The 23,269-nt window shown below is 34.7% G+C and overlaps 1 protein-coding gene across 2 annotated transcripts in view; it reads left to right on the forward strand.

The window, feature by feature from the left end:
- The window catches only part of LOC125061613 (transcription factor IIIB 90 kDa subunit), a 32,965-nt gene extending 9,892 nt beyond the window's left edge, over nucleotides 1-23,073 (forward strand). Inside the window, exons 4-11 of one of the 2 annotated variants that reach the window (XM_047667236.1) lie at nucleotides 16,536-16,685; nucleotides 17,164-17,390; nucleotides 17,565-17,685; nucleotides 18,332-18,475; nucleotides 19,148-19,378; nucleotides 20,522-20,753; nucleotides 21,402-21,556; nucleotides 21,948-23,073. In XM_047667236.1, the coding sequence (XP_047523192.1) occupies nucleotides 16,536-16,685; nucleotides 17,164-17,390; nucleotides 17,565-17,685; nucleotides 18,332-18,475; nucleotides 19,148-19,378; nucleotides 20,522-20,753; nucleotides 21,402-21,556; nucleotides 21,948-22,063 (1,376 nt within the window). In that variant the 3' untranslated portion in view covers nucleotides 22,064-23,073. Of the gene's footprint in view, nucleotides 1-16,535; nucleotides 16,686-17,163; nucleotides 17,391-17,564; nucleotides 17,692-18,331; nucleotides 18,476-19,147; nucleotides 19,379-20,521; nucleotides 20,754-21,401; nucleotides 21,557-21,947 lie in introns of both variants that reach the window. The other variant, XM_047667162.1, reaches the window with a different exon arrangement.
- Nucleotides 23,074-23,269: the final 196 nt, after the last annotated feature.

Here is a 23,269-nt window from a genome sequence, read left to right on the forward strand (position 1 = left end):
TTAATATATCGGGCAGTTCATATCGTAATTTGACCTCATTTGCAAATAAGAAATTAAAGATCTTATTAAGATTTCCGAAAGGGAAAAGTTTCTGGATAGCCCTACAGTAAGATGTTGTTACGTAAATATCCAACATATTTACGTAATTTGGTAAATAACTTAATTTAGAAATAAATTAATTTCTAGTAATCGATGAATATAATCTACAAAATTTGAACTGACGCAAGGTTCGCATAGCGGACAAACAACGTTACACGTAATTTATATATATTAAGACTAGACTTTTTGAGTCAAACATGTCAATCACTGATCCTTGATCGGAAAAAGAGTGGCGGAGAGTTTATTGCCAGTTATTCTCTTCCGTTCTACGCTCTTGCTTTGAGAACTGGCAGTGAATGTAAAATTAGAATCATTAAATGTATATTTCTTTTTTGATGTTTTTATATATATAAATAAATGACTTTTGACTTTTGACTTGCTACTGACAAAGTTGATAATGTCTCAATGATAAGGGCATAAGGAAATATTTACATCTCAAATAGAATCAATAAAAAAATATTATCATGCAAGTAAGTTGTTAGGTATTTCCAGCGTCGTTAAATATTCAATAGATTCAATCTAACTTTTCCTCAATACAAGAGGAGAGATAAAACAGCTTTGCGTTCTAAAAAGTAAAATAGTTTTCTCTTTACGCGATGTTAGGTCTCCTAGAGGGTGCATGCTATGCTAGTAGGGTACAGAACATTTGTAAGAACTAGGACCCAAAAATTCTATAAGATAACGCTTGATCACCAACTTTTAATGGAATTCTTAGTTGCGATTTTTTTTTTGCTCTTAAATAAACACTTGTTAAATGAGGAAAATCAGATACTTATGAAAATATGTTATAGAAATAATACAACCCACGAGGGAAATTAAATTTAACTTTTCATTTGAGTTCAAATTACGTTTGCGTGACGATAGAAAGCCCTAGAAAATATATTTTAATAAAAATATGATTTTTCAAATCAGCTTTACCCTATTGTTAAATATTGAGTCTTATTCAACTACTGATTTAAAATGAAATCAAAATCAAAAAAGTTTTGTTAATTAAAAAAATATGGCGTTTCAAAAAATTGCATTTTACAATAAGGGAATCATTATTTAGAAGAATTACTTATTCATAATATTTCTGTGTAAATTTAACTTCTGAAGAACTCTTCACAGTATATTTGTAGATAAATCTAGATAGGTAATTCTTTTTTAGCTTATGAACATTTATTCATTATTTCTGGCATCCGCCCAATTTAAAAGCAGTTTGATGTTGTGATACTTAATATGAAGGGCACTAGTTTTAACATATTCCTGGTATCTTTTTTTGGAAACTGTTGAAAGCGCTGCTATTTCTGTCTTGTCTGTGGAATCCGCTAGCGCATCTTCAGCAAGCAAAATCGGGACGTCTGGCAACGCTGCCAGCTGCTGACGCGCTGTCTCGCCTGTTTCTATATTGATTATCGTTCTCTTCTATTTCTTATCTTGTAGCACATATAAACTATAAACTTGTTCTCTCATGAGTTCTTAAAGTTCACGTGTTACGGATGTCAATAAAGCTTTTTGCATATCATTGGCATTGAATATTAGTGAGCCTAGTGAGCTGTGTAGACTCAGTAAATGTTTAAATAAATGGCTAAAAGTAGGAGAGGTCTATGTCAGAAGACAACATGACTAAAACATTTAAAATAAAATTAATCGCGCAACAACTTTTATAGCTCTGGGCCTCAGATTTCTGTATCTGTTTCATGATCATTTGTCAATCTAATTGGCAAGTAGGTAGCCTCCTGTGCCTGACACACGCCTGTCGAATTTTTGGGTCTAAGGCAAGCCGGTTTCCTTACGATGTTTTCCTTCACCGTTCGAGCTATTGTGTCGCGCACATAGACAGAACGTCCATTGGTGCACCGCCGCATTGAACTTACGACCTCAGAGATGAGAGTCGCACAAGTCTTACTGCCAACACTGCTCAGTAAAATTTTTACTAAAGAAAAATTAATATTATTTTTTTGTCAGTTATGGTCAGTAAATCCTTTATTTATATACTCAGAAATTAGATGGCAACTATAAATAATATCGTAAACTACTTGAACACACTTAAAGACTCAAGTTTCTTAAGAATTCTGATTTAAATTGTTTAAGATATATTTTGTAATTTGCTACTTAATCTATATAAATAAACATGAATCGTAACATATTGCAAATAATACTTGAAGACCGCTGAACCAATTTGAGTGATTTTTGTTATTTATTCTTTGATTTCTGAGGAAGCTTTCATGGAGAGAAATTTAAAAAAAAAATCGTACATAGCTTTAGGAAAATCGAACAGTTTCTATGTAGTAGCATAGCAAAATGTTAGTATGTAGCTCCTAAAAAGGTAAGGTAAGTAAAAAAAATAATATTCAGGCTAAACAAAGTTCGCGGTAGCATAATAAAAATGTATAGATTAATATGCAATCTGAAGTCCGATCAATCAATAATAGGATCCTAGTTCCACTTATTTGGCTGCTATCAATGAAATTCTTGCGAATTCTGACGTCATCAAAGGCTATACATTGTTATTAATTCAAAACACGAGGGCACAGCTATAAACAGACTATAAACATGCAGTTGCTCGGCGCTGTGAGGCTGCTGAATTCTTTATTTTCCATATATCGATTGACTCAGGGACGTTTGTGTTGGAACGACGTGAATAGAATTTTTGATAAGCTGATTTAATCAGATGTTCCGGTTTTGAAGAACTAGTTCTGATAAATGTATATTGATAACGCGTTAGACGTATTGAGTGTGAGTAGCTTTGACAAGAGGAAAATAAGGTTGTTAAAACTCATATAACAGGTTGAGTTCTCGGTCTCACTCAGTTGTATCTACGATGTTTATATATTTAAGAGTCTTTCCTCCAACTTCGACAAATTTTGTTCCCACTGGAGTATTGACTCTTGGCCGTGGGGTTCAAGTGCAAAGGAGCTAATTAATGATTTAAGTTGGTGCCTGGTAGGTTGTACCGGTGACCCCAAAGCTGTTGCTTTCCTTGCTCAACGAATTATCGCAACACAGGGAGGAAATGCTGCTAGCGTTAAAGATACACTGCCACAGGTAGTAGGGACCAAACTTTTTAAATTGCTTTTTATTCATTTTTAATTATTTTTATTACTACTATGCAGGTTAAGGAAATTGTAAATACTGTATATTTGATTGTTATTTTTACTAATTAGAACCGTTAAAATAAAAATTTAAATATTAAATTTGTGGTTTTCAAAAGTTTTGCTGTCTTAGTCTATTATTGCTGCTGTAGTGATCTTTGGGAACTATCGTGTTCATAAAAACTAAATCAGTGCACTCTTTTGACTACAGTATTATGTCGTCTCTTTCTGTCAAATTCTGTTTACGCTAAGATGAAAAGAGACTGCTGTAGTTTCAAAAAGAGTTATGTTTTTACCACATCTTTCAATCGATTGTCAATGAAAATAGAACAATAGTAATATATGAAAATAAAATAAGTCTTGGGCTCTGATTTCTAAATCTGTTTCATGATCATTTTTAAATCTAATAGGCAAGTAGGTGAACAGCCTCCAGTGCCTGACACACGCCGTCGAGTTTTTGGGTCCAAGACATGTCGGTTTTCTCACGATGTTTTCCTTCACCGTTCGAGCAAATGTTGCGCACATAGAAAGAAAGTCAATTGGGGATCGAACCTACGACCTCAGGTATAGTGATATATTACATTTGCTAATAACTAGTTAGCATATTACAGTTAATGGAAAACGAATTTCTTTATCAGTTTAATGTTTTTAAGGTCCTTTACCCCGCTTAAGTACAATAATTATTGTATTAATAATACAATATCGTACCATTTAGCAGCCGGAAATTATCCAAAAATAACATTGTACCTTCCGGGAAACCTTGCAAAAGATTTATCAGACTACCTACGCTGTTTCCAATATACGAAGCCTTGACGAAAGTCATTATTTTAATATGCAAAAAATTATTAAACCAAATATTCCGGAAGTAGAAAAAAACTGTAAGCACGGAGTAACTTGGTCTCCAACAGGGGTCAATGTTAGGTGCAAGTTTTTTCATGATTTTTGGTATTGTATAAAACAAAACCAGGTTTTCGCATACATATCGAAATTACTTTGACTTTCGAATCCGGTTTATATTTGCACGAATGGTCTGTCGAGATGACCCTAAACGTTTCTTGACATTGTTAAGGCCTTCGTGAGTGTAGTTTACTTTCTTGTAATTTTGATGGCGATTTAAATATTTATTACCATTCAAAATGCCTCCATTGATATTTTTTAGCACTCTACTTCTAAAATAAATAAAGCCCTTTATGACCGTTAGTTCAAACAAAATAACAAATAATTCGTAACAAAGAACAGTTATTAAATTTGTTTTAGCAACCAGTTTTATGGTTAGGTTGTCTTCTGACAAAGCCCTCCCTATTTGAGGCCCTTCTACCTAATCCTGAGCTACCCTAATCCATCTCTTCCACCAGACTTCAGACCTTCTGCCCATCATTTTACTTGACATCCCCTCTCCCTTTTGCCTCCTCTTGGAAACATTCATAAGAAGCAAAAAAACTCTGCTAATTTAAATTATTATATATTTACTAGAAGACCCGACAGATGTTGTCCTGCATGATATTTCTAGCGATTAGTATATTAAAATAATAATATAGTACCTGTACTGAAAGCAGCGCCTGCAGATCTGCAAACCATCCAGAGCGCCACCCAAACGCACACAAAAAAATGGATTCAAATCGGTCCAGCCGTTTGAGAGGAGTTCAGTGACATACACGCGTACAGTACTATTATTTAAACAGTTATGGTCTTTGGCTTCAGTAAGTAAAAATCAGTGTGAGTGTGAAAGTGTTCGAACTTTCACATATGTAGGTGACTAGGACTCGTTATTTAAATTACCAGCATAATCCGTTATTCGTATTAATCATAATTACCGTATCAAATATTAAGCTGTATTTTTACCAACATTAAATTTGGTACAAAAGTCGAATACTTTATAAGAGAAAAGCCTCGGAGTCATACGAAAAGTAGGTCCGTTATGTCTGCACTTTCTGTAAATAAATAATAAATCGTTTATTTGCAAAGAAAGGTACATTTGGTACATTTACATCGATTAATTGTAAAAATCGACACAATCAGCCAAATAGAATCGGTATGCAAATGAGATATTACTTTAAAAATATAAGAATATTAACATAATGTCAATAAAAAGTTAAGTTATTTATAATTGGAGTCAAACTTATGTTCTAAACACTCGCCCACGCTACAAAGGCACCTTGCCTTTAAAAGTTTAATCACCTTCCCCTTGAAAGCAAACGGCAGTGATCTATAACTTTTAGGAAGGCGATTAAATAGTGTGATAAAATAAAAAAATAAAATATGTTTATTATAGAATATAAGATACAGGTATCACTTATTCCACGTCATTAAATTTAATAGGTAGACATCCCTACTCATCGGCAAAGAAGACAGAGGGTGTAGGCCGAGAGAAAAAGCCGGCGTAAAAAACTCTCGGTACTCTTTTAAAATAGCAAATCATCAAACAACACTTATATAGATAGCCATGGCGTGACAAATTTTTGAACTTTGGTGTATAGTGTATACCTATTTTATCGGAAATATTGTTATACATTAATGAATACTTATTTCAAAAATCTACCTCATACTGAATTATATATGTGGACCAGAAATAGGTTACCCATATCCCACTACTGGTTCGGTGTTGATGAAAACCCCCTGCCCTGAACTTCCCCTATAAGCTGAAATTTACCTTTCAAAATTGTATGGCCAATTTCGGAGATTGTAAATAAAACATGCGTTTGAAAGCACTTGATCTTAAAGATTTAAGAAGTAGGCGATTAAGAGATCTCATTAAAACCTATAAAATCCTTACTGGCCGCTATTAAGTTGTGGAATAGGCTGCCCGACTCCATACGATTGGCTACCTCTCTGTCATCTTTTAAAACTCTTCTGTATAATCATTTCTTAACCTTATCCTATCCTGATCAATCGTGACTTGTATAATTCTTATGTTTCCTTTTGCATCACTATTCGCTGTTCATGAATTTGTAAGATTAGCTTTTAAGTTTTTTTTTTTTTTTTTTTTTTTTTTATATAATAGGGGGGCAAACGAGCTTGCGGGACGACCAAAAAGGGTAGTCCACGCAGCCCATAGACACCCATTTTAGTGGGTGCGTTGCCGGCCTTTGAGGGAGGAGTAGGCTCGTTTTTTAAAAATTTGGAGGTCGTATCTCTGAGGGAAGACCCCCCCCGGGAGCCGATTCCACAGTTCGCTAGTTCGCAAAAGAAAATGCCTAGTGAAGCGGACCGTGGAAGACCTCCAACCATCAAGATGATGCTGGTGAAATTTAGAGGTCGTTCGGCTCGTACGGTGTTGAAAAGAGGCAGGAGGGATCAACCCAAACAATTCTTCAGAACACTCTCCGTAATAAATTTTGTAAAAAACGCAAAGAGACGCAATGTCTCTGCGTAGCGATAGAGAATCAAGCCGATCAGTAAGACATTGGAGATTGACAATTCGACAAGCCCTTCGCTGAATTTGGTCAAAAGGAAGAAGCTGGTATTTGGGAGCACCGGCCCAGAGATGCGAGCAGTATTCCATATGAGGTCGTATTTGAGCTTTGTAGAGCTGCATACGTTGCACCTCAGTGAAATACTGCTTAGCCCTACCCAAAACACCCAGCTTTTTGGAAGCCAGTTTGGCTTTTTCTTCCAGATGACTGCGAAATTGGACTTCTTTCGAAATGCCAACCCCAAGGATACTGAGGCTGTGTGACGAACTAAGGAGAGCGCCTTCAAATTGGGGAGATACGACAAAAGGATCTTTCTTGGCAGAAAACGAACAAACCTGAGTCTTTGTAGGATTAAACTTAACAAGGTTGTTACTACCCCACACAGAAACCTTCTCCAGAATCGACTCAATTTCGAGAACAAGTATGTTGCGACTCTCATCGACTTCAGATCGAGACATGTTCGGATGGCCGGAATATAATGTGTCGATGGTGCTGTCGTCTGCATAGCAATGGATGTTGTCGATATTCAACAGGTCATTGATATGCAGAACGAACAGGGTCGGCGAAAGGACACAACCTTGCGGAACGCCTGCATTGATGGGTCTAGGATTGGAACACGCTCCGTCAACTAGGACTTTAATGCTACGTCCTACAAGAAAATTTGCCAGCCATCGGCATAAGCCATCGGGCAAACCGTATGACGGTAGTTTCGAAAGAAGCGCCCTATGCCAAACCCTATCAAAGGCCTTAGCTATATCCAAGCTAGCGGCCAATGCCTCTCCCTTACTTTCCACAACTTCGGCCCATCTATGAGTTAGATAGGCAAGAAGATCACCAGCCGAGCGGCCACGGCGAAAGCCATACTGACGATCACTAATTAGCTGGTGCTCCTCCAGATATCGCAAGAGCTGCCTATTGATGATAGACTCCATTACCTTTGAAAATAAAGAAGTGATTGCGATAGGTCTGTAGCTGGATGGTTCAGAGCGGTCACCTTTTTTGGGAATGGGATGAACATGCGCAGTCTTCCATGAGCTTGGAACTACGCCCGAGGAGTACGAGAGTCGAAAGAGCCGTGTAAGCACCGGAGTCAGCTCAGAAGCACAGGTCTTAAGAACGATCGAGGGAAGGCCGTCAGGACCACTTGACTTGTGGGTATCAAGGGAGATTAAGGCCCTCCGCACACCAATCTGTTCGAATCGAACTTCAGGCATAGAAAACCCGCAATGCGGAATAGTGGGCGGTAAGGTCCCTGAGTCATTGAGCGTGGAGTTAGAAGCAAAGAGAGAGCAAAGGAGCTCTGCTTTCTCTTTCGCCGAGTGAGCCATCGAGTCATCCTCCTTTCGCAAGGATGGTAAAGAGGGCTGACAAAAGTTTCCCTGAGTTGCCTTCGCCAATGACCAAAAGGCTCGAGTTCCAGAGGGCAATTTCGCGAGCTTTTCACCAATTCTGCCAATATGTTCCGATTTTGCTTTAAAAATTTCTCGTTTAAGGGTTCGGGTAGCTGCGTTAAATTTCTTTTTATGGAGAGCTACATCGGGATCCTTTATGGCCATTGCGTGAGCCCAGATTTTATAGTACTCTAGCTTAAGACGGGAAGCCTCTTTGCAAGAGTGGCCAAACCATGGCCGAGATTTACCACGAATTTAAAATTTAGTCTGTTATTAATATTTTCTTTTGTATTACTTTAGATTAAGGTTATATATATATATTTTTTTATATAACATTTGGTTCTGCACTTCTCGCACGCATCATGTTTCTTTTTTTTAGTTTTTCTCTTTAACTAGGGTGGCCTGGAAGAGATCGCTTATTAGCGATAAGGCCGCCCGTTGCATCCCTTATAATTTTTATGTATTGTGTTTCTTTTATTTGCAACGAAGTGTAAATAAATAAATAAACATAATGTTCAAGAAATTGAGAAGCTCGTTATTTTAAATGAGAACATACTTTTGAGGGACTTCTTTATTTAAAACTGAAGACCACTCAATATAATACAGAAGTGAGACTGCCTAGAGAATTTTCTCACAAATCGAGTAGTGGCTAGAACAGGCTTGTTACACGTAATAGGTGCACCCTCTTTTAAAAATAGGATGGATAATAATTTATCCAAATCCGGAAATAGGCGCGCATCAGCTTACTAAGGTGCTAGTGTGTTTGTCTACATCAATTAACCTTCACAGTAAAAGTGCCTTGTGTATTAGCTTGTGTTGTTTAAATTAGTTAAGCCATTTGCAAATACTTGAATATTTAATAGTTATAATACTCTTTACTGTTACGTAAAATGTGTTTATACAATTACATTAGCAACTGTAATTTATTATGAAAATAACTTGGATTCGCCATTCGTTTCTCTAGTAACGTAATATATTTAAAATAGATATTATATAAAAAGAGAAGTAATTTCTGATTAACATTATATTATATTAAATTATTGTAATTGTTACTGATACACGTTATTAATGGTTAAGATTGGTAAACGTAGCTCAGTATTATTTATTTATTTCGTAATCCTACAGCTAATTAAGTGAATCCAGCGGAGAATCCCAAAAAAAACAAAATGTATTTACATTACTTTAATTAAACACAATAATTAAGACTTAACTAAATATGTATAAAGATAACAAACAATTACACTAAAAACAAATATGGAACTAAAATGGAATACATGATATTTACCTATAAAAAGGTTCAAACAATTTACAAAGGAAATTAAACAATAAAAATTATTCAATACATTTAACTAAGTACTTAATAACTAATTTGGCTCTCTTTCTTTCTCCCGTATTGCAATACGTTAATTCTAGAGACCTGCCGTGCGATTCTGTTAATCCGCGAGTTCACCTCGCACTAACAACGCTCCCTTCGTCACTCACGTCATTTTTGGAATCTCATGGTATTCTGTTAAGCAATTTCACATGACGTATTGACAAGCGGAGGGAGCTTGTAGTTTATCAGAATGCCAAATTGTAAAATGACTGCTTCACGACTGATTTGAGCGCGACCGCCGCTGCGAAAACCGCTGTGAGAGTTCGAAAAGTGAGTTACAGAATCGCAAGGCTGTGCCAAATTTTATTCCGACTCGTTGATTTTGGCGTACATCTTTCACAATTTTAGAAAGATGTGCAAGCAATTAAATTTAATATTTAATTAATAATGATTTAGTGTCAGTTTTTACGCAGATAAAGTATTTGTGAAAGGCGGTTGTGCAATAAGTTTCACCATTAATGGTGTCTACCGGCACCGCAATACGTGGTACTGACGTGTATTGTTGAGTTAAGTAATTATTTTTTTAATTACCGTTTTGCGAATATATTATGAATTCAACTGTTTATTATATTTGATGATTATCATTTATTCATTTGTAGTCTTGTTTTTAAAATTCCGGTATTAATTGGCCTTTAACAGAAGTAGCTTTTAGTTTTTATCGAAGTTTTTTTTATACGTTTCGATTACGTACAAACAATGTTTACATAAATCCTAATTATTTATCACCTGCATCATGAGTACACACATACACACTTTCACGTAAATTCCCTCACTTTTACACAACACAGCCGAATTAGGTATTACTTAGTTAAATGTATTTAATAATTTTTGTTGTTCTTTTCTCTTTTGTAAAATTAAATGTTTTTACCTTTTTGCAGGTAAATATTATGTATTCTATCTTTGGATATATTTTTAGTGTAATTGTTTGTTATTATGTATATTTTTTGTTAGCTGTTGGATTAGGAAATAAATAAATATTTTATAATATTGTTTACATGATATGTCGTGTCAAAACTTTGTGCAAATATTATTTAAATATCGTAAAGGACGACTGAACACATCGAGACATCAATTAGAGGTAGGAGCCTAAATATGACGAAAGTATAAACAAGTTGTTGAACTTTGTGTGTCAAGGGTATATGTGTTTGCGGCATGCATACACCTTACAAAATTTAATATGCAGATTTTGGTAACACTAAAGTCAAGTAGTATAGTGATTCGTAAACAGTTTGGCCTTGTGATTGCGCGACTTTCATCCCTGGTTGTTGGTCCAAAACCCGGCTGTGGACCAATGTGCCATTTTTTCAGTAAATAAAAAAATTGGATATGAAACCGTCTTGCCTTTTTATTCTTAAAAGGCCGGCACTTGCGAGATCTCTGGCGTTGAGAGTGTCCATGGGCGGCGGTATCACTTAACATCTGGTGAGCTTCCTGCCCGTTTGCCCCCTGTTCTATAAAAAAACAAAAACAAAAAGTAGATGGCGTGTGTCAGGTTCAAAAGGCTGGTCAGCTTTTCCTTAGCCACGTGAGCCGTGTCAACAGATGTCAATGTTCAAGTGAAACTGAACCTTCTAAGAAAAAGATGACCACTACACATATACAGAAATCTCAGACAAATAACATTGTTTGGACCATTGTTTTTGTTTAGAAAACTAATTTGGTTTTGCATTAAAATAATATGGTAAAACCATATTGTTTTAGCGGAGAGTTTATTGCCAGTTCTTCTCTTCCGTTCTACGCCCTTGATTTGAGAACTGGCAGTAAATGTAAAATTAGAAGCATTTAATGTATATTTCTCTTAATATTATCTTCAATACAGTATGTCTAACGCAAGAACTCATCAGTACCAATCTAGTGGATATTACGAAAAAGATACAGGATGTTATCTTCAATACAGTATGTCTAACGCAAGAACTCATCAGTACCAATCTAGTGGATATTACGAAAAAGATACAGGATGTAGATTTTTTCAAATTTCAATAAGAATTAGTAAAAAAAAGGAAATTTTCTTATAAAACGCAAAATAAATTATAACTCTGCAGGGGTTGAGCTTAGAGACCTCCCGTGGAACAATTTTTTGCAGCTGATGACCTCATCTATCCCCTATTTGTGTTTGATCCACGACTTTTTGGCCACCCTGTATATTGGGAGAGCTCGGGAGTTGGTACTGATCAACCGTGTTTTTATCAACTTTGTTTATTACGATTTTATATGACTAACGTCGCAATAATTTAATAAATAAGTAAATGGTAAGTGACTGTGTTTAAAACCAGGTAGAAGGTCTAGGCCTTTAATATCCAGTTTTGCCTATCGACAAAAACTATTTACATTACAAATGTACAACAGAAAATATAATAAAAAATATCGGATTAATTGTCGGATTTTAAATGTCAACGCGTGTACTGTAGAGTAAGTACTCTTGGTAAATTTGTCGAATCACGGATCCACCTTAAAACAGCTCCAATTTTCTTTCTATCGTTCTTTACGACTTGTATGTACCACGAGTAATATTATATTACCCTTAAAAAAAATGATAATATTACATGCATGATGTAAATGATATTGTCTCCAGTGAAGTAAGTTCCCAGTGAATTACATTAGGTTAAAGCCAAAAATGTGTACCTTCTTTCATTCATTTCACAAATTATGATGTTTTAATTTATTTATATGGGGTTAAACAGCATATGCCACCAAATGATTGCACGGTACACCATTGTCGAGTGATAAAAATATGTAAAAAAATTCTGGAGCTATTTTAGTGATGTAAGGTGATTCGGCAAATTTACCAAACTCGTAAATCAAAGGGATTGTTGAGAATACTACAAGTTAGGAACTAAAAAAATATTCGATAGTTGGACTTGGAATAGTATTATTAAAAGTTTAACTAAGATGTGTATGTAACAATCATTTTCGTATAGATGATTATTTAAAGATATAGAAGTTATAATAATATGTAATTGTTAGACATCTCGAAATCCATTTTCGTCACCCTCCAAAGTAATATTAATGAAAGAATAATACGCAAATTCTTACAAAAATAAATCAGTGGCGCTACGACATTTTTAGGTCTGCGCCTCAGATTACTGTAACATGATCATTTGTCAATCTAATAGGCAAGTAGGTGATGAGCCTCCAATGACACACTTTTTTTGGTAACCAAAATTATATCGATAAGTACCAGAACGGAACTATTTTGGTTACCAAAATTAGTCGATACCAATGGCGCAACCTTTTAGGTCTGGGACTCAGATTTCTGTATCTGTTCCGTGATCATTATTAATAAGCAATTCAAGATTCTGTGCCTAAAACACAGTGCGCAATTAACACAAGCTCGTACAATGAAAACATCGTGAATAAACCGGCTTTAGACTCAAAAAGTCATGTGTTTTGATCACGGAACAGAAACAGAAATCTGAAGCCCAAACGCAAAAGGTTGTTGCGCCATTTGTATATGTATATTAATCGATATCATTTTCTTTAAATGAAATATTTTTCATTATTAAAAATGCATTTCATAACGAACGAAATCGTAATAACAATATAAAACCGATAATTCCTTATCTATTGCATATTATTTATTACTTACGTTATATCTGTATTTCATAAAGGCTATTGACATTCTTTCGCATGTGGGTAAAAGGGGAAGTGTTGTTCCGGGCTTTTTGCCTGTATGTGTAATTTGCTACTACGCATTATTGTTGAGAACTAGATACACGTGAGAACTATTTGTGCAAATTTATTTCTTAATGTCTTCGGTCATATTGGGGGACAAATGGACCGGTACTTTGTAATTGGCAGGTTATTCTAGTACTCATGTGCATTATGGTATCGTGTATGTATAGAAAAGCTGTGTAAAAAGGCTTACTATAAAGTTTACGTTTATCTAGTTGATAAAAGGGCCTGGGACTAGTGCTAACAGGCTACTTCTTATTAATTTGCGATATTTGTTTTAAAATAACTATAAAATAGCAAATCAATAAAGATTTGCTATTTTAAAAGAGTACCGAGAGTTTTTTACGCCGGCTTTTTCTCTCGGCCTACACCCTCTGTCTTCTTTACTGATGAGTAGGGATTAGCATTTTATGACGTGGAATGAGTGATACCTGTATCTTATGTTCCATAATAAACATATTTTATTAATTTATGTTTCCATGGTAATGAGGTTTGATATTAAACGTATGGTAACCATGGTAACCATAAAATTTACTGTCCACAGATTAAGGTTTTAATGGCGCTCGTGCGTTGTGCGCTAAAGTAGGTAATCACTGGTGCGACATTGACGTCGGTCACGTTCAAGTCGCTCAAGGAAAAAGTACAAGCAGCATGTGCCCTATGTAATTGTTGCAGGACGCTAGGTTGTGTCACGCAAAATGTTCCTTAGATATCATTGGAGATATTAAACTTCTTCAGAAAGTTATATCGAATTAACATACCCGTAGTTATTATTATGGAATCGAAATCAAAAATAATTTATATAGGTAACACAATGTACACTTATGAACGTTAAAAGCGAAATATACATTAAATGCAAATTTTACATTTAATGCCAGTTCTCAAAGGCGTAAAACGGAAGAGAAGAACTGGTAATTAACTCTCCGCCGCTCTTTTTAATCGGCAAGTTTTTTGTTTTACATAATGTTTGTAAGGAGCTGGAATCAATACACCATGTTCCACATGACATCTAAACTAATTAATAATAATAAAATATATTAATATTAATAAGGCATGGTGAAATAGGAGCACACACTTACTCGATTAAAGCAAACTTTCTATAAGGAAATAAAAATACTTCGTCCCTTGAAATTCGTTATAAAGAGTTTACGACTCTCATCTCAGAGTCGACGACTCTAGTGGTTAGTACCCCTGACTGCGAATCCATGGGTCCCGGGTTCGATCGCCTCAGCCGGGGGCTGAGGCGAACATCGATGTGATGAGCATTTGGTGTTGTTATTAGGTCTTGGGTGTTTAAATATGTATTTATATGTATATCTATCTATAATATGTATGTATATCCGTTGCCTAGTACCCATAACACAAGCTTCACCAGATTAGCATGGGACTAGGTCAATTGGTGTGTATTGTCTTAAAATAAAAAAACACTGTATATATCCCCACTATATATAATACTAGCGACCCGCCCCGGCTTCGCACGGATGCAATGCTGATACTAAATTCACAGTGCTACAGAGTATAGGGAGAACCGCGGCCTCCGACGCGCTGCGTCCCGCAATTATTAAATTTGTAATATCATCGAAAATATTCATTTAAATCATATGCTGTAAAGGGCCACATAAATCTATATTAAATCAACAATTTATTTAAGGTATTTAATTGGATAAGGATTTATGCTGTATTGGTTAAAATCGCTTCGAAAATTAGCCATTATTTGTCGCAAAAAGTAAATGACAAGAAAAAGTTATTGTGGGTTATCCATAAGAGATAGACATATACCATCACTTTTACAAGGACTTTTCTGTAGACCTTTTCAATGTGTACATTACTTAGTACACTATTTTGATAAAACTCGTAGGGTTCAGCCTGCGTTTGCAATGTAAGCGGAAAAAATTTAATTATTTACGACATCACATTAGAAACCTCAAAAATAACAGTACTTCTCCACTATTTAATGGATGTTATTATACATATAAACCTTCCTCTTGAATCACTCTATCTATTTAAAAAAACCGCATCAAAATCCGTTGCGTAGTTTCAAAGATTTAAGCATACAAAGGGACATAGGGACAGAGAAAGCGACTTTGTTTTATACTATGTAGTGATATATAGTCAAAAATATTAAAACAGAAATTAATCGTATTTGTGTTTTTTAACTGGCCTTCAATATGTTAAAAAATAATATAAAACAGATCATACAGTTACAGATATTACAGTTATAAATTGATATTTAGGTTTTGGTGAAAAACAAAACAAATGAAAAATATTCAACATGACACCGAGTTCATTGGTCGCCATTCATTGTTGAAACCATTTGCATACAATGCATTCTCGAAATTAAATCACTTATTTCTCAAACAATTGTGTGTGATAAAAAATTAGTTTGGTAACATAATTGTAATTAAAACAATCGTTACACGCGTGTGTTTGATTAAGAAAACCAGTGGCGTATATACCTTACTCTTCGCTTTGGATTTCTGTATCTGTTTTGTGATGATTTGTTTCTGATCTCCCTACGTCAGGAATAAGAATCGTACGCCACTACAATACTTGTCTGGAAGGCTTAGTTCAATTTTTTTATGACCTTAATAAATATTATTTTTAATATTTCACATGACATGAGCTACTTATAACATAACTAAAAATATTGTTTATTAACACATGCCAAAGTACGTATATATAAATTATATGTTAATAGCTAATACGGCATGCAGATAGTGTGCAACTAAATACATATATGTGTCTCACATGCAATAATATTCAGGGTGCGCAAGACACGCGTAAATGGCGCTTCTCGGAGTAAAGGCCGATTTACATTATCTTAGTGTTTAGGAGAGTGCTTTAGTACAACTTGAAAGGCAAGTTCTTTAGCGTAGCGTTTACTAAAGCAAGTAGCGTTTACATGTTTCAACTAAAGTACTATCCTAAAGCACTCTCCTAAACACTAAGATAATGTAAATCGGCCTTAAATTTGTACGCGCTCGAGGCACTGCAAAAGTGCCTCGGAATTATTTTTAGGAACAGCCTTACGGCTTCATCATATCAGCCAATTACTTTCCGTTAGGAAAATAATTGGATGAAGATGATAAAGCTCTTTAGCTGGGAATCTGTATGGCCGGAATAGCATTAATTGTTATGGAGTTTCAGTAGTTACTAAGGTAATAAACTCAAACTCAAAATATCTTTATTCAAGTGGGTAACCAAGTACACTTTTTAATCGTCAAGTTAAATTAATCGTAAATTTACATTTACTACCAGTTCGGGCGTAGAGCGGGTAAGAAGAACTGGCAAGAAACTTTCCGCCACTCTTTTTAATCGCCAAGTATTGTCATACAAATTGTTTGAACTGGAGCAAATCAATCCCAAGGATTAGGATCATTTAAGTAGTCCTCAAATTTATAAAAAGCTTTGTTGATTAATTTTCGTTTAACGAGGGCTTTGAATTTATTTAGTGATAATTCTCTAATTTCGCTTGGGAATAAGTATCTTATATCTGGTCTGAATTTTTCAGATCCATGCATTTACATCCTCCGATTCGCATCTCAACTGCAGTTCGAAGACAAACAGCACGAGGTGAGTATGACAGCACTTCGGCTTGTGCAGAGGATGAAGAGGGACTCAATACATTCCGGACGTCGGCCTTCAGGTGTCTGCGGAGCCGGTAAAAATCCAATTGATACACAATTTTAATTTAGTCGTTGCTAGAGGTATTAGTATGAGATCCGGCTGCAGGATTAGTGCGCTCATATGCTATTTGCTAAAAACCGATTTTTTGCGTATATTTGTGTCTATGTGCCTATCAAAATTTGGCCGCTAGTATTTTTAATGAAATTATTGTGATTTTTGGAAAAACTTTTTGTTCAATTGTTATTTAAATAAAATATCGTCTACATCACGGCAATTTACATGAAGATTTTAAAAAATCGCGGTGTTGAGCAAATAACAGATGAGCGCACTAATCCTGCAGCCCAATCTTAGACCATATTACCTTTCCCGATAAGTAATATTTTTTCAATTCGAACCAGTCGCTTTTGAAATGAATTCTTCAGCTATATACTACAGATTTTTAACTTTATATACATGTTCTGGCCTGAGATTTCTAGTACTGCATTTTCTTATATTTTTATTAATCATTTCAGCTCTCCTCATAGCAGCAAGACTGCACAACTTTTCGCGGACGCCGTCTGATGTTGTCCGTATAGTCAGGGTGCATGAAAGTACACTGCGCAAGCGGCTTCTGGAGTTTGGTGATACTCCATCCAGTGCGTTGACACTTGACGAATTCATGACAGTTGACCTTGAAGAGGAGCAGGACCCTCCAATTTTCAAAGAAGCTAGGAAACGGGATAAAGAACGACTGCAAAAGGTCTGTGGAAAGAAGAGAATATGTCAAATATCTATGGCTGCTTGCAACCATTTACCAACCATTTACCAATTACCAAAATTTTTGATGCCTAAAAATTTCATTATTTCTTGGATGTCATTTTGATAGGACGTGATCTACTTTATAACTTTCTATTATATGCTCTCAATATTTCAGCTTATGGAAGAAGAGGACGGAGAGAGAGAACTTTCCGAACTTCAGAAGGAGATAGAAGAACAATTAGAGAAAGACAATGCGAAGAAGAAAAAGTTAGCAGCAACGCCAAGCTCAATCAGAAGTGGGGGTGGGTACTTTGTATAGAAATAAAACTCGTGGTTTCTTGATTCTAGATGATGCTAGATGATTGTTATTGTCACAAAACGATTGACTAGATTTAAAATTATATATTATGTTATATTTTTTGTTTAGCTTACTTTTATGATTTATAATAATAATAACTTGTTATTTTATATATGTATATATATAAATTATCTGTATGTTTTAGATAGAGTAAGGAACAATTTGGCCTTAGTTGCTATGTTAGTAGGATAGTTAACAAAACAAAAAAATCCTATACTGGGCATGGACAGCATACCAAAGTTTCAACATATTCAGGATACCACTGGTGCTATGCCTAACACGATGCATCAAGTATGGCAGTCTTTTTCGAATGATGACATTAAAACCGACAGTTCTCGGCAAATATCCCTGACGCACTGCAGAACCTCGGCAAGCCCAACTGAGGCCATCTTCTCCAAGGGACACAGATTCTTTTATGTGTTCATACTTCTGTTCTTATGGAATAAATAGTTAGTTCGTATAAGGGGTAGAATATTATATGAATAAAAAGTCTAGTTTTTGGACGGATATAAGTTAATCAATGTTCAATTTAAATGAATTTGTTGAAAGTGTAAAAATTCTATTTAGACTATTTTTTCTTAAAGGTGTAGATGAATCCATCAACGAAGAAGATGAAGCGACTCGTTTCGCAGAAGAAAGGACTATCAGTCTTATTGGAGAGTTGGCGAAGACCGTCTCAAAAGACACAGAAGAAAGCGCCACAGTAGTAGAAGAAGAGAAAGAATTAGGTTAGATAACATTCTAATGTTAGAATCTATGGTAGATTTATTATCAGGCGCCATTGTACTAACTCACTTGCGCTGTGACAAGTTTTTTTTCAACCGTTTTAACTAATAAGGCGTGGCCAGGTGGCAGCTATAATTATTATTATCAATATTTTAACCTTTTTTTAAGTATTCTAGGAATATTTGTGTTCGAAAAAATATTTTTATTCAAATTTGGAAATTGTGTGATTAAAATAAGTCTCATGACTGTATGCCTTTAAATAATAATAAAAACATTTATAGGAAACCGCAATAGTCACTTATTCAACAGATTTATGTATGTACCTACACTTTTCTATATACAAAAGCCAAAACTCTTCGGTTTTAATATATCTTAACAGTCAGAACTATTTTCGGGTAAGAACTCCTTAAAAACCGAGGAAAGTAATAATTTTAATTACTTTTACAATTATTACTATTATTAACAGTAATTAATAACAATAATAACTGTAAAGTAAAAATATTTTAAAGGCCGGCAACGCACTCGCGAGACATCTGGCATTGAGAGTGTCCATGGGCGACGGTATCACTGAACATCAGATGAGCCTTCTGCACGTTTGCTTTGTTTTGGTTTTTAATTTTATATTATTGTGGTCGTTTCGTGTATATTTAAAACATATAAAAATTTATTTAAAGGTCCAGAAAAGGCAGTGATCGGTATATCCCACGTTAATGAGAAAACAGACACTTTTTTGAAGCCAGAACCGAAAACCCAGTTCCCAAATAACCTGACGAATGCGGATGAACTGGTTCTTGGGGATGAAGATGAGGCGTATATTGATTCCCTCATCATGACTCCTGATGAAGCGAGGTATAAGATCAAAATGTGGAAGACCATAAATGCTGGTTATCTTCGAGAACAAAAGAGTTAGTATAATACAAATTAAGCTTTTGTATTTTGTCGTACTATTTTCAACTGACTTCAAAGTCGTACATAATTATCTTATATCGAGATAATATGCTTTCCAATTTAGGGAAGAGATTAAAATGACTTCAGTAGTTTGCGAGATAGGTACGCTTTTCTGGAGGGGCAATAGGCTTTTGCTAATTTTTGTAGTACAGTTTTACAAATTTTTAAAATTAATTAAATATTTTTTATTAAATAAATTCAATTACTTATCAAAATAAGGAACGTAAATAAAATGTAAATTTAATAATCGAGTATTTTTATGCGTTTTGACAATTTTTTTTTTTAATGAATATGATATTTTAATTACATAAAAATCCGGTGGCGCTACAACCTTTTACTTCTGGGCCTCAGATTTGTGTTCTCTAATAGGCAGGTCGACGTCAAGGCCGAATACAAAATACCATGCGTATCACCTCGACGTCCGTCTTTCCAGAACTGAGCGTTTCTTAAGACAATTTTTGCCGTGCAACACCACTATGTGAAAACAGCTGCCCACTGAAGTATTTCCGAACCAATTCGACTTAAGGTGGAAAAGAGCGTACCAATCCTTGAAAGCCGGCAACGCACTTGAGAGCCTTCTAAGGCGGTATCATTTAACATCAGGTGAGGGAGCGTTCAAGTATTACGTCACGCAATTTTTGGACATTATTGCCCCCCCCCCCCCATGTATCGCGCCGTAACGTTTTTCTGTACCCAAGTATAGTAAAATGTTTCGTGATCACTTAGTGACTCTTTATACCTAAAACTTACCATCGTTTGGTGTAAAGTATAATATAAAAATAATCTTAACAATAACGCGTAATTCAATCCCGGCCCCGCATCGTAACGTTATACAAAAACACCCCCTCCCCCCCAAAATTCGTTACGTAATACTTGAACGCTCCCTGAGCCTCCTGCCCGTTATCCTCCTATTACTTTTCTTTTTAATCTTTTTGATAATTGTGGTGACGTCTTCTACATTATGGTATTGGGACCTTGTCTTTGCGAATGTACCCGATCATTGGCTATTCCCCTGAGCACTTTGTTTTGGAATCCTTGGATTATTTGGATAGCTTTTACTGGTACACACGGCTTAAATATTGAACATACAAATTTTACAGTTAAAGAAGAAATCCGCGCAAAAGAAAAAGAAGAAGGGAAAGATAGAAAGAAGAAAGTGCGTGGCTCGTACAGGAAGAAAGTGAATTGTAATGCCGCTACCGCAGGAGAGGCGATTGGGAAGATGTTGGCCGAGAAGAAGATGAGTTTGAAGATTAATTATGATATACTCAAAAGTTTGGATCAGCCTGGTGTCTCTATTCCTGTGACTTCCAGTGAACCTGTTGTGGAAAGGTGAGGCTACAACCCCAGTCCCAGATTTCTTTATATTTCGTGATCATTTGTTTTTCCTTCAAGTGGCTACCTGAGACATGTCGACTCTTGTCCTAAGACATGCCCGGTTTCCTTAAATTGTATCCGTACGAGCAAGTGTTTCATGTGATTCGAACCCGTGACCTTATAGTTAAGAGGCTTACTTAAGCCACTTTGTACCTTCTGTTTAGAGTAGTTTTTTTAGTATTTATATTGTTTTTAAGGTTTCCGTTTATCATTTTTAACTATACTTTACCTACTTTTATAATTACGTTGTTGATTATTGGTAGATCATTTGCCAAAGGAAGAAAGTCCTAGAGAAGGATTGAGAATATGTCAATCTAGTTTTAAATACAGTCGTTCCGAGTGTAGACACATTTTTGAAACACAATTTTATTTAACTTTATTTCATTATCACAACTTGAGGTATCTATTTAGTTTTTTTTACTTCTACAGTTATTTTTAAATCCTCTGAAATTTGTTCACTGTTAAAATAATAGTTGAATCAATGGACGGAATGCGAAAATTAAGTCTTGGGTTTGTTTATTCGAGGGCACAAGAGGCCAACTATTTACATATAAGGGCATAGTCTAATAAGACAATGATTTAAACAAAGTGTTATTTCCATAGTCCGAAGGACGAGCTAGTGGAGAGTAAGACACCAGGTCCACCCCCATCTAAGAAGAAAAAGAAGAAAGCAGCCCCACCTTCAGATACGGAATCGAACCCTCCTACTCCAGCACCGGAAACACCTGTTCCCAGCACGCCGATACAAAAGGATATAGGTCTGTTCTTTCATATAGAGATTCTATGTAAAAAGTGTTTTCTTTAAATGTGTAAAAATTATGTTAATAAAAGACAATACTAGATTTGGTTATGCGCTTCTTGCACTTTACCCATTTTTTTTTGTTTTTTTTTCTTTACTAGGGTTGCCTAGAAGAGATCGCTTGTTAGCGATAAGATTTTGCATCACTTTCTTATGTATTATGTTATTTGTTTTTCTATAATGGTAACAAAGTGTAAAAAAATAAATAAATCAATTCCATAATTCCTTATATTATTTAAACGGCAATGTAGACAACATTTTTGTCAAATAATTCTAATGAAAGATAGCCTAAGAAAATTGTATATTTTGTAGTAGATAAAGATTATTATATATATATGTATATATTACAGAAGCTGATGATTACGAAGAAGAAATAGATACAACAGAAAATGATACAGAACTATCTTTAGCCAGCATGTTGCAGAACCAGCAAGAGGATGATTATTATGATTATGAAGAATATTAGTTTATTTTTGATCTTCTATTGTATAGTTATTGTTTAAGTAGTTGGAGAAATGGACATAACTAAATTCCGGACTAAAAATTGTTAATTGGCAATGTTCGTTAAGTAATCTAAACAATTGGTTTAGGTTACTGATACTTAATTTATAAGGGCTATACCGGCTTTATAATTAAGATTTGTTGAGTTTCTATATAATCATGTAACAATGTAATACAACATTTTACAGTCGCTATATACAATAAGAAACAATATATTTACATATTATTATTTTTCTTCAGCGACTGACATATACCGCTGAATAGACAAGTCTGATCATATTAAGCGGGTACAAATTAAGTGTAAAGAAAAATAAAAAATACAGTGAGATAAATTTGTCTGAAGCGGTACGGATGAAGTGGTTTTGTTGTACATACATCTTAGGATTGTTTGAAAGTACCTTATTTTAGTATATTTTATTTATTTTAGTTCAATTACTTATAATTTTTAAGTTGTCTTATTAAGAAAACCATTCGGTATTTGTAACAATGTGATGCTTTTAATCTATGAAACTCAATGTAGTGGAATAAATGAAGGAATTCTTAAATTATGTTTGCCCATGTATTGTAAGGATAATGTTTCTCTGCATGGAATAATCATTTAGATTAAAATGTTATATACTCTGTGGTATTATGATGTGTAGACATAGAGAACAAACTTGTACTTTGTATTATCATTTAAAATGGCCTAAAGGTCTAGATACCAGGCCATAAACTCCAAAAAAAAAAAAAAAAATTTAAAAATGATATGTTATTTGTTAATTTGCATTAACTAAAGCATTGTGTCACATTCCATTCTCGGGGTAACAAAACTAAAAAACGTTTTACGCACGTTTACACACGGGTTTAGCACATTGTATGATGTTAATGAATTTTGTAAGTGTATATTATACAACTTTGTATTTCCCGCCAAAACTGTCTGGTCTATTCTCTATGTTTAAGATGCTTTTATACATAAATAAACGTTTTAAAATATGAGTTTTTTTGTTTATAAAGAATTGAGTTATAAATGACTGCATCGAAAATATTACATTAAAATTTATTTATTATATTAATTCAAATACAATCTTCAGCGCTCAAGATGAGATTGTGACTTGAGATACTAATTAGAAAATCAATCATCGATGCAGGATTTATACATTGCAAATAGATTGCCTTTATCAAGTGGTACAAT

This window comes from Pieris napi, chromosome 1 (assembly GCF_905475465.1).
Source record: "Pieris napi chromosome 1, ilPieNapi1.2, whole genome shotgun sequence".
Lineage (NCBI taxonomy): Eukaryota > Metazoa > Arthropoda > Insecta > Lepidoptera > Pieridae > Pieris > Pieris napi.